This window comes from Diadema antillarum, unplaced genomic scaffold, assembly GCF_040938485.1.
Source record: "Diadema antillarum isolate AM-2024a unplaced genomic scaffold, OU_Dant_1.0 scf00000032, whole genome shotgun sequence".
Taxonomy (NCBI): domain Eukaryota; kingdom Metazoa; phylum Echinodermata; class Echinoidea; order Diadematoida; family Diadematidae; genus Diadema; species Diadema antillarum.
The window spans coordinates 415001-427858 of NW_027270921.1; the positions used below are offsets into that span (position 1 = coordinate 415001).

General features: G+C 37.3%; 1 protein-coding gene across 1 annotated transcript in view; it reads left to right on the forward strand.

Moving 5' to 3' along the window:
* LOC139741868 (uncharacterized) overlaps positions 1-10737 on the forward strand; it is a 21656-nt gene extending 10919 nt beyond the window's left edge. The window contains exons 4-8 of the mRNA XM_071652447.1: positions 5404-5469; positions 6046-6180; positions 7034-7162; positions 9728-9940; positions 10606-10737. Coding sequence (XP_071508548.1) covers positions 5404-5469; positions 6046-6180; positions 7034-7162; positions 9728-9940; positions 10606-10707 — 645 coding nt within the window. The 3' untranslated portion in view covers positions 10708-10737. The remainder of the gene's footprint in view (positions 1-5403; positions 5470-6045; positions 6181-7033; positions 7163-9727; positions 9941-10605) is intronic.
* The last annotated feature ends 2121 nt before the right edge of the window (positions 10738-12858 follow it).

The following is a 12858-nucleotide window of genomic DNA, read 5'->3' on the forward strand; positions in this document are numbered from 1 at the left end:
TCTGATCGAAAGACCTAGACAAACATACATACACAATGCACAAACAAACAGACACACATTAAAAATGATTATTATGAATAATAACGTATTTACATTTTATGCAGCATGCATTTTAATCGATTTGCTTATGTTTAGAGCATTGTATATGCCTACGGACCATATACACACAGACAAAAGGAAATTGCAAGAGAGAGAGAGGGAGGGGGAGCAGCCGTATTGAATGAATGTTAAGTACAATGTTTCTTTACATGGTTTGTTTTGCGATGCAACAAATAAGTCTTTTTTATTTATTTTTTTATTGAGATCTAATTCAAATCATGGAAAAGAGTTCCAATTTAGTAAGCAAAATACTGAAGAAATAATCATTGTTTTTCCAGTAACTAAACGGTTCATTTGCAACCTTAAATATTACATGGCAAAATACTTGTCAAATATCAAGAGTGAGAAAGAGAGGAGGGGGGGGGGGGGAGTGGAGAGAGAGAGAGAGAGAGAGAAGGGGGCGGGGTCTTTGAGCCTCCGTTGAAATTGCTTTCTACTCCTTCAAATTCTGAAACATTCCACTTGTATTTGCGACTTCTTGTTGCTGACATTCCATGACGATTCAGCCTTGAATCATTGTAGATGAGGGATTAGGAAAAGCTAAATCAAATTGCCTTGATTTTAACTGAAATATACTATATAATTTTCTCATGCCAATACATGTTTCCCATAATGTAAACACACATCACACATTTTGTGGAGTAAATAAACATTCAAACGTGAAACGTGAAGGGCAACACTCCCGTTGGTAACTAACATGGAATTTTGGAGAAGGGTTCTCGGTTGGTATCTACGGAGGCGATACAGAAGTAACAGATGGCGGTGGACGTGCCCTCGTAAGTCAAAGCAATGATTTGGATGTACGCCACGCTGCGTGCACGAATGCACCGCCGCGCACAAATTGCCCTATTTCCATCGTCTTCTCTTGATATTGCACGTATTACGATGATTGCTTCACAGATCTGACATACTGGCTTGCCAGGAGGCCGAAATGATGGTCGCCATCGAAATAAGTCCTTGATTAGGAATAGCAAAAACATACTAAAAATTGACGTTCTATTTGGAAGGGTTTTGAGACTAAACAGAACATTTTCACATCCTCAAGAAACAACAATTGTTGACAACCACCAAAGATATTCACTGCGACTTTGAATATTAATGGCTTAATGTGTGCACATGCAAAATATTTGACGTCTGTATGTGTGGAGAGATTTGCATGATCTTATTATATACTGTGTTCTCGCATTTGTGAAAACTAAGCTATTTATAAGTGAAGAAAACCTTTGACATTCGAAATATGAGATGATAATATGCAAACATCATCCCCATTTCCTTAGCTTGAGAAGATGCACATTATGAGTATGTCACTGAATTAAGCACACCCGAGGATCGCAAGTTGGCGAGAGAGCTGGGAAGCTTCACGAGAGACCGAAGGCCAAAGACAAAGGAAAGAAAAGAAAAATAAATTATAAAAAGGTAGAGAAGCTGTTCTTCTGTTACTGTTTAAAACCATAAATAGATAACATCCACGAACATGCATAGATGCATATACTTATGGTCTATAGGTGCAAATATCAGTTTCATATACAAGCGACTCAGTGAGGGACATTTCAGATAGAAAGCTGGAAGGAACATATTTATTAACAAATAATCACTTTGAAAAGAGGATATAACATACACAAGATATTTTGTGTTTCCATAAATAATATGGAGAATTGATGGGGTACATTAAAATGATGCAGAGGGTATACGGAAAAGTGGTGAAAGTAACTATCGTGCATGATAGATATAGGGGTGGCCCACACCCCCTATCCATTCAGGGTAAGCCGAAATGCATGAATGATTGTACTTATTGCTGTTGTGGGGAAGTGTTTTATCCTTTCTGACAATGACCATCACATGCTCGGGGATAATGTCCTGAGAATCACTGATGACGTCAGTGTAGCATTGGCTTCCTTATGAGAGTGCGATATCTCTTCGACATTCCTGTAGTCTGGATGGCCAGAGGCTGAATCTTGTTTTAGCTGTAGCTCCATATCAACCATCAGAACATTTTATTCTTTTAAGGTTTTACCCTGTTTCGAGGGTGCTGAATCCGAATCTGGATGCTGCAACTCTTGCATTTTTTGAGGGTTTTATATATTCGAGATGACCGCGAAATTGACCACAAAAAGGTTCAGTCGAGACCTGGTGGGATGGAAGTCTTGATTGCATCCTTTCTTCTGCCATGATGATGTGATGCAGGCAACATTCTTTCACAGCTTTTCAATGCGATTCATTATATTTTGCGAAGCGAGGTATATAGGCCCGTGGATACGCCCCAAAGTGCACGGCGGTACTGTTCTTCCTCGTTGAGTAGGTCATACAGGTGTCTGATGATTCTGAATGGATGGTGAACGTTTATGGGTGGACTGTTCCGTTCCGGTATTGGACAGTCAAAGTGAGACCTTATTAGACGGCTCTAAGTTGGGAATGTATGCTTGTTCAGAAGCTGTAGACAAGAGCTTATCTAGGTCTTAAAATAAAACACAAGATCATCAGGAAAGGTTAGAATGGACAGTAATTGATTATGGACCGTCAACCCAAGGTGTTCATCTGTTCTTCTCTCCTTGATGACTCATGATGGGCTTTAGGATGAGATACAAGAGCACGTATACCGTTAACATCGGGCTCCTTTGAACAACGCCTGCCTGGATGATTGTGTGTATCTTCAGTTTCTCGCTTGGCATTGTGTATGGGAAGGATGAGAAGGATCACGTGACACGATCATTATCATGGTCAGAAGGCAGAGAAGCGAAAACCACTGTTTAGATTTGATAATGTAACAATGATATCGCCCTTCGAGTGTTAATCATCAATGGATGGTTATCCATTACAATGAACATCATATACATTATATCTCTCCATCGAAGAGTGTATCTCGAAATTATGCGTTCTTTTGAAATATAGCCAGTACTAGTCTTGACGCAAATTTTATGTAATGGGGTGTGCTTCATGGATGTGTGGTAAGCATTTGCTTGCTCCCCATATATTCCATAATCATCATCTTACAAGAAGATAAGTGATCTTTACAGAAAATCATAAGATTGGAAAAATATATATCTAAAATACATAGATAGACACATAGATAAATGGATGGACCAATGTATAAAGAATAACAGCTCTCAAGTAAATGGGATACTACAGCCTGTAACACGTTTGAAATGTGAGAATGCAACAAAATATGAGAGTCAGGGAAACACAAAGAAATAAACAGTACATAGAATGTCTGCACACAATGGCATTATTTGTTTTATGCGGGTGCTTCGTTCATGTGCACATCGCCGTGATGACTGGCTTTGTTCTCTAAATGTTATCCAAAGACTCACCAACCTCGCCCACCCACTTTTTTTTTTTTTTTGCTCATAACTAATATATATATAAATATATGTATATATGTATGTGTGTGTATGTATGTATGTATATAAACAAGAATATAGCATGTTATCTTATTCGCCCCTTTTTAATCTATTGAACTAGTTATTTTATCAAGGTAATCAGTGCCATATCCCTAAGGGTGTAGCCTAAAACATTTGTAGGCAAGAAAATAGCTTGTGGTTTCTGCCTAACACATGTAGCAACATGTTTTAAAAAAATGTAATAACCTTAATGCAGCATTTGAGAATTAGTAATTCATGTCTCTACTACACTACGTTTAGTTGGCGGCCTTGTTGTCTTGTCTTTCGAGTTTCAGTGATCAATTTTTGAGAAAGGAAGAACAATCCTATTTGGAAAAGCGTATAGAGGCAATCACACAAACAGTGACTTGTGGATCATGAAGACACACAAGCACACCATCAGATTGTACCCATAAATTACTGTGTAATGTACTGTTATTGTTCCATCACGACGAACAATGAATAGTTTGTATCGACTTCATACGGATGTTGTCTCATGTAATGACATGTTGATATGTTTGTTGATGATACTAAGATTATCAACCAATCACTCTAATCTGAAATATGGCGAAAATGACAGGGACTGATATTTTCTGCAATATGCAGAAATGTCGATGGTTTTCTATACATATCATTAGCGTACGGATTTCGCGCACGATATTTGCTTTATGCTGGTACAGGAAAGGCAAGCGATGCATGCATAGGGAATGGGTTGTGGAAACATTTCAACTCAAGCGAGGCGCTTGCTAGTATTGTGCTAATGGAGTATTATGTTCATTAGACGGTAGAATAAACGTTGGAAATTTAGCGTGCATGACGTGGGTCATGCTCAGTGCGGCCGACCCAGCAGCCGGCGGAGAATGGGCTGGGGTGGGGTGGGGTGGGGTGGGGTGGGGGTGGGGGTGGGGGGGGGGGGTAATGGATGGGGCGGTGCGAGGAGTGCGAAGAGGCTATTTCTTGTCCTCATCATATGGCTATGCGAGAGTCACTATGTACATGACTGTGTTGTGATCATTTTGTCGTTTTGTTTCCTTGCTTTGCTTCATCTGCTGGCGACAAAGTCAAATGGCAATAAAATAGTCGAAGAGTGCGCAAGTAATCCTGAATTGTTATATACAATGTAGTATATCAATAATCTTATACTGTGTATAAAGTAAAACATAATGTTATATCATATTTCATTATGAGTTCAACAATCCATTATATCTTTAATACGAATACAGTATATCCTCCTGGGTCTACCATTTGTATTGAGTGTAAGTCGCCTCATCCCCAAGCTATAGTCCCACAATGAATTTATCGCAGGCTTCTTGACATGCATTTCTCGTCTCTCAAATTTAGTTCTAAATCTCATCTTCGTCACTTTGTAACACTCCCTTGACATTAACTAAGTTGTCTTCACTGTCTATTATGATATATCATTAGTTAGTATACATATATTTCATCGATTCGTCTATTTTTTCATTTATATACTTATTGTGAGTGAACACACTCGCAGAGTGATGGCACTTTCTCGTTTGATGATACTTTTTATGGTACATTTGTAACTACCGACTACTATTTGGATAATAATTGAAGATCGAAGCCGCAAACCAAATAATGATTGAATGAAATGGTGAATGACAACTTGGGCGTTGTCCAAGTCAAGCAATTTGCTTATTGATATTGGTCTCCTCCACCTGTATACTTAAAAATATACCATGAAATAGTCTATATTATTCACATAATTATGTTTTTGTAATGATAACTCTTATTTATATTTTCATGACTTGTAAATATTTCTGATTTTGTCATGCTCATTTTTATTTTTCTTATACAAGTGGAGAAATAAAACTGACTGTAACTGAAACTGAGACAGATTTTTTTTTTCCAATGACGTCAGCAGTGATTTTTGTTTTGTTTTTCCCCATCTTTTTAATTATTTCAGAACAAGCCAAAAAGTGATATCTCACGCTCACCATTTATTGAATACTGCACGGAAAACTTGGATAACGTAAGTAAATATCTTATCTACAATGCATGCTGTTAACATTCAGGTCATTATTTCTTTGTGACGCAACATGATGCGTCCCTTGAACCTTCATAAATGATACATCATAAGCATCCCTAACAAATTATTCATCTACTATATAGTATATGGTATGGTATAAATCTGAAATTTTACTTGGTATCGCCATGACGGTTTGTTGTATTGTTGATTTGAGTTAATAAAGGTTTGGTCATTAACACATTGAAGATTTTGATTTCTTGATCTTCACAGGATGATACATATGAAGAGTTTTACTGCAAAACGAGGTAATTCCATTTTTGTTAAGGTTGAGATATTTGTGATTAAAGCTTGGAAAAACAAAGAAAATGCTTTAAAAATATGGGATATTTATAATCATCACTTCAAGAATATTCCTTTGTTTTGTTACAAGGGAGGTATCACTGGAAAGGTTTTGGTTTGCTCTATAGCTGATGATGGACTTACCTTGAAATGTTTAAAAATGACGCTTGGCCCATTCTACGATAAAACTCGTCACATTATGACGTCACTAATCTATCAAAATCTCTATCACCCACACAGCCCACTCATGTCTGCATGAACCGAGCAATCGTGTACGACTATACCGTTCCCACAAGTGGGGCTCATCGCCCACTGTGGGCCAAATACGGAGAATACAGATATCTCCCCAAACAGAGGTGGTTACATAACATGGAGGTAAGGACATGAATTTTGAATGAGCCTTATTAGGCGTCATGCTGTGTGTGTGTGTGTGTGTGTGTGTTTGTGTGTGTGTTTGTGTGTACGTGTGTTTGCAATAGTACATGTACTGCATCGTTGAGAAAAATCACAAGTATAGCTAGAAGGAATTGTATTCCCTCCGATCACATGATGATTTGTACTTGTTTCATGTATGTATGATAATGACACACTGTAGAAACCAATAAATCCAATCGCACTGAAAATGAACATTATCTCAATCATCATACTGATAAGTTAAAGGGATCATGGTATATTTATCTTTGAGATAGGTCTTTAAATTTCCAACTTTTTTGTGACATATTCAAAAACCTTTTATGAAGTATGAAAGGGCATACAATTCTAAGAGGAATTCAGAGTTTATTTGATGAAAATTGGTTTTAAAATGGTTGAGATATCCAGAAACAAAGAGGTCCTAATAAAAGGTGGGACCTTGTTTTACTTTGGTTTTGGAAACCTTAGCCATTTCAAAACCGATTTTCATCAAATAAACTTTGAATACGTCTTAGAATTGTATGTTCTTAAATATTCATCACGTATAGCATAACACAACTGTTCTCTGACATAATTAATTGCAATGTTTCGTTATAACAATGATGCATTACAATGTTTCGCTAGTGTACGCTCTGTCTTTCACAATGTACCGCTTACATTATTCGTTTGCCACTGAGAGGTGTAAATTGTATGGTAAGTTCTATCGAAAAATGAAAATAGATTTAAACTGAATTGAATTGAATTCTGTGAAAAATGCTGTGCGCGCAAACGCACTTGCTATGAAGACATTTTCCTCTTGTCGTCACTTCGACCTCAGCACGGGGCTGCTGTGTTCCTTTATCACCCATGCGCCGATCTGACGGAGATTGAGGAGTTGAAGGAAATTGCCCGGAGCTGCCTCCGCAAACACATCATCACTCCGTTTCGAGATCTTCCGCAAAACTTGGTAAGGAGGATTTTCGTCATAATGATAATAATGATAATAATAGGCAGTAGTAGTAGTAGTAGTAGTAGTAATGGTAATGATAATAATAATGATAATGATGATGATGATGATGATGATGATGATAATAATAATAATAATAATAATAATAATAATAATAATAATAATAATAATAATGATTACAATAATAATGATAATAATAATGAAAGATAAGAATAGATATGACCTATATTGCAACAATTCACTCTGTAGAGTGCGCAAGGCGCACATACATCATCTAGAATGGGGGTAGGACAGGATGTTTTTGGTTGACTCAACCTGGCCGTAAATTGTGGTTTGATTATACTTGGTGAGATGGGGACGGGATGTTGTCTGGTACAGTGAGGGTACAATGGGATCGTTCTAACATTGTGGTGGTATACTCAAGGGATGATGAAGATCGGTGACTCACTGGAGGTGGAGAGTATTGGTACAGGTTATTGACTGGCCGGAGGGGAAGAGACAGATCCGGTCGTCATCCGAGTGGAATAGAAAGAGGTAGCAATAGATTTGAGTAGCATTACACAACAATACCATCTAGCAAGATGTCTAACTAGGCTGAGCTGGGCCTGCGTCGTATCACAGACATCAACAACAAAAACAAAGCACAAGAACAAAACAGCAAACACAGAGCAAAAAGAAAAAAACAAAACAAGCATAATGATTGTCAACTCGCTCCTTTCAACAGTATTCAATGACACAGCCTACCACCTGTAAATTGAAAACATCATTTTTTTAAAGTATTATTTAATTGCCACGTTTGTTGTGATACCGCTCATATTCTTGCTTTGATTGCTTCCAAGATAGTTTACTTGCAAATCTATTCAGTGGAAAGCCATCCTATCACATCTTCAGATTCACTTTGATGACATAACAGCGTAATTGCAAACAAATAGAACATTAAAAGTTTTATGGAAATCGTAAAAATCCCAAACAACTATGGAACTTAGTTAGAGTTACACGTTGTGTTACCATGGAGCTCCATACTGTGACTGATATCACTGTTCGTGCGGCAAATACATGTATGTGGAAATCTAAAAGTGTATAACTTTTTGTCCAATCAAATGTAACTTTCAACTATCTTATTTCAATGATTTGATTGTATTCTATCTATATGAAACAACTCGATGGTTTTTGCTTTAAGAGAGCCCTTCATGAATTGTGCGGGCACGATGATTTATATGCACGTTGCCCACTGTATAAATTGGTATTGAAATAAGAGAGTATACATGCACACATTATCTTCACTAAGTAGCTTCTGGCAGGTGTCAGCATTGAGCATAGAAAATAATGCTGACGGTGAGAATATACGAAAATTGCACCTATCAAAAACGACGTGCACATAGATGCAATTTGAAAATGCCAAGCAGTCAATGTCCGTCAAGCGCAAGATGCAAAATGCAAAATCAGTGATATTATTTGCAATGTCATTGACTATTTCGGATTCAAAACGTGCCAACTGACACCCCCAACAACAACATAATGATGATTAAAACATTAGAGCATAGACCCTATAAGATTCAGTTATTCAGTAATTGCACATTTACTATTTTCCCAATCGCCTCCGGCATTATGGTGATTCCTGCATGTCCAAGATTAAAGGGATGGTATAGTTTTAGTTGAGATGGGGATTCAGGTTTTAACTTTTTGCGAGATGATTAGAAACCGCTTATTTGAGATATTAGATAATATACAATTCTAAGAGGAATTCGAAGTTTAATTCATGAAAATTGAGTTTGAAACAAAGTAAAACAAAGTGGTAGTGATAAAAGATTGACTCACCTTTTAATAGGACCACTTTGTCTTTGGATATCGCTGACCCTTTCAAAACCTATTTTCATCAAATAAACTTTGAATCCCTCTTGGAATATGAACTTCAGTATTTGAATAAAAAAAGTATCGAGTTATCTCACAAAAAGTTATCTCACAAAAAAAAAAAAAAATCCGCATCTCAACCAAAACTATACCATTCCTTTAATGAAGGTTTCCAAATCTCGTAATAAACACTGTGCGCTCGAGAGCAAGAAAATGATTACCGAGTTTCGGCATCCAGCCTTTATTGATAGGCCCTATATCAATTTTTTGAAACAAATCCTTTGGCACTGTGCTAACTAGCATGGATTGACACGCACGTGCTGCGATTTCTGATTTTATGAATGCAAATTCTTGATCTCCTTTAGATCACTTGATTCGACTTTGTGTGTCCTTTCATATCTCTCTATTATTCTGCTTCTTTTATAATCCGTAAAATGTACAGTTCCGAGCAGAATGTACACATGTGTATGATACCGCGTTGTTTACAGAGATTATTTTGGCGGGGACCTAAAACCGTCGCGACGGTTTTAGGTCCCCGCCAAAATAATCTCTGTCCGTTGCCAATAATACATTTAATGATCACGTTTAATAAATCGGACACATACACACACGCATTCAGAAAAACCAACAGCTATACAACTATTTTTATTTCACTGATCGAATTTATAGCCAACAGCTATACAACTATTTTTATTTCACTGATCGAATTTATAGCCCTTCGTTGTCCTGACGTACGGCTGTAAGCTAGAGCTACCTTACATCGACGCGGAGCGCGTCCGGAACTTCTTGCGAGAGAATGCCAACAAACGGGACGGTCCGCACAGTGCTCCTGAGTGGCGCGTGAGCCGGGATGGCCAGTTCGACCACGGGCTCCTATACCACGCACAGGTCGTATCGGATGTCAACGACTGCGTCATATGTCCCACGGTGAGTCGACATCGAGTCTATAAAGAGTCTCTTTGGCAACACTGGACGAAACGGAATGTTTCATTTTCTAGGACATTCTTCGACAAGCTTGTAGTTCTTAACCTTACACGTTTACGATTGATAACTGCATTGTCAACAAATCTTTTCCTTTTCGAGTTTTTTATTTTTGTCTTACGTTAATTTGTCGTAATACGATGATGCCACACTGTACGTGTCACAGATTTACAACATACGAAAAGTTTAAAAAAAAAAGTATCTTCATGGAATATATATATTGAATATAGTACCAGCAACAACACTTAAAGCGATACTCTGGATACAGGTGTGACAGCCGGTGAAGCCTGCGACATGAAAATCGCATATAACTTATAAGACCCTATTAGACTGCCATTTCTGAAATAATCATTACATCGAATATTTATGTATCTTCGTGTGTTTTGTTCTTCATACTATAATAGCTATAACAATGAAAAAAAAAAAAGAACCCAACACACTCTCTACATGAGACCTGCAGCATACAAGGTTACTTGTTCAGCCGGCCCTATATTGGAACATCAAACCTGACGCCATTACATTTTTGTTTTGTTAATACATAATTATTGTCATTTTCTTTCTTTTGTTGCTTTTTCCTCCTCCTCCTCCTCTCCCAACTTAATGCTTGACAGAGTACGTTTGAAGGCTGTCCAAGACCTAGGCCGGAAGCAGGGGAGATATCCCTGAAAGATCTCCATCTCTTACTCAACTCACTCTATAACCGCCAGCACTAGGCATGGAGCGACGAGGGGAAAAGAAGAGAGAGAGAGAGAGAGAAAGAAAAAAAAAAGTGCCGGGAATACAGTCATGGGATCAGAGCAAAAAGGACGTCTTCTACAACACTGCGATATTTACGAACACTGTCTCGTCTTTTTCTCGCGATTCTCTCCCAAGCCCCCATTCCCGACCCCGCCCAGTCGGGAAACTTACTTTCTCCATTTTCCCGCCATACCTTGTCATTGCTTCTATACACCAAGTCTGTAGCCAAGACAGTTTTTTTTTTTTTCATGTAGGGGGCAAAACGTTCTCCCTCCGACATTTTCCCATTAGTATTACAATGTATTACTTTTGTACTATCACCAGTATTATTTTCGTTATTGTTTTCTTTTTTTTTATAATCCGTTTTATTATCATTATTGTTATTTCATACCGTTCTTGTCATTATTTTGCAAGTTTGCTTTTTTTTTCACCTAAGGTTTGATCTGTCTTGATTATCCAAGATTGCCATTATTTTCTGACACTTTTACCTACACATTTTTAACGGTGTTTTCACCACTATCCTTCTGTTAAAGAGGCATATTCATACTCTGAATATTCTGAATAGGCAAGCTACCGTGCTGTCCCTTTGCTACCCGCTGCCTTGTCCACTGTCATCCTGTCAGTGCATGTGACTTTGTTTGCTTGGCAAAGTGACCTCAGTGGTGGCGCACTGCTAAGTTTGTGTCATTTTAGGAATCTATCTTTATTAATGTAACGGAAAGGCCAATTAAGCAGAAAAATTATGCCCAGGATTAAAATCAAATGCACATGTCCCAGTGTTGTTAAAAAAAAAATGATTATCAAATGAACAAAAATGTTAGCCTTTAATCTTTGGTCATGAGTCTTGCTAATGAGTATGCTAGTTAGTATTTGAACGTTAACAGGTAGTGACTATGAGTCATAATGAAATCATGACGTATCTATCATCTCTATGGGGAACAAGGTCAATAGAAGTGTTCTGTTAACTTGGTGGTGGCCATTAAACAGATATGAAGTAATTCCCTATAGAGTGTAAGTTGGTGTTCAGAATATTCAGAATATTCTGCCCTATGACCATGGTCACATTTTGCCCAAATTAGCATAACTAATTCATCTATCATATCCGATTAATATAACAGTACTAATGATGATTTGATGATTTCTTTTTCCTCACAAGATATGAGCTGGTATGCGAAATGCATGGACATAAAAACGACGCTTCCGATACCACTCCGAGTCACGTGATTCTACTTTGTCTCGTGACCACGTAACACGCTGGTGTTCTATTAGAAATCCTCTTCGTGGGTGTGGGTGGTTTGTTTTCACACGAGATTGATGTCTATAGATTGTTAAGTGACTACTTTTTTTTTCAACTTCAGCTTTTTATTTTTTTAAACTTGTATGTCTGCCTGTAAGTCGACTGATTCTACTTTTAGAGTATGTACGGAGAAAATTCATTGCCTTTTCAATGATCTTCTTGTGTTTCTACTTAACCATAATCACTATTTTCCTTCATCAAACGCAGCACATGTTTATTATAATCGTCATGCACACCTATGGTGCTGTCTTCGAGTATGAAAAAAAAAAAGAGCCATGCACATTGTCTCTTAGAAATAAGAACAAAACAATTACGATTATGATATGAGAATAAGATATAAGAACAAAAGAAATCTGATTTAGATATGAAATGATATAAAAATGGTGGCCACGTCATATACGTGGCTTGAGGTTAAGAACTTGAATATTCTGAAAACATATAATGTGCCAGATCCGATATTTACAGCTACAATTTGTTCTTTAAATGTTCACCTATTATTGAGTTTGTAACATACTATAGTCATAGTATTTATGGCAACTATTTCAGTGACTCAAAATATGCATTTGTCTATAGACAATATTTATCTGAAGTTAAGTTTCCTGCATGGTAAATAATTCATTGGTGTGTTTGGGTTTTTCTCTCACACCACTAAATGCAACCGACTTTCCAAAAAGGTTGCAAAATTCCGAAGAACCCACCCCCCCCAAAAAAAAAGATATGTAAGTATGCAGTGAAATAAGAAAAAACAAAACAAAGAAAAACGTATAATTTAATCAAGAACACATTTTCAAAGCATTGGTCATATTTTACTGAAGTAATGGGGTTATGC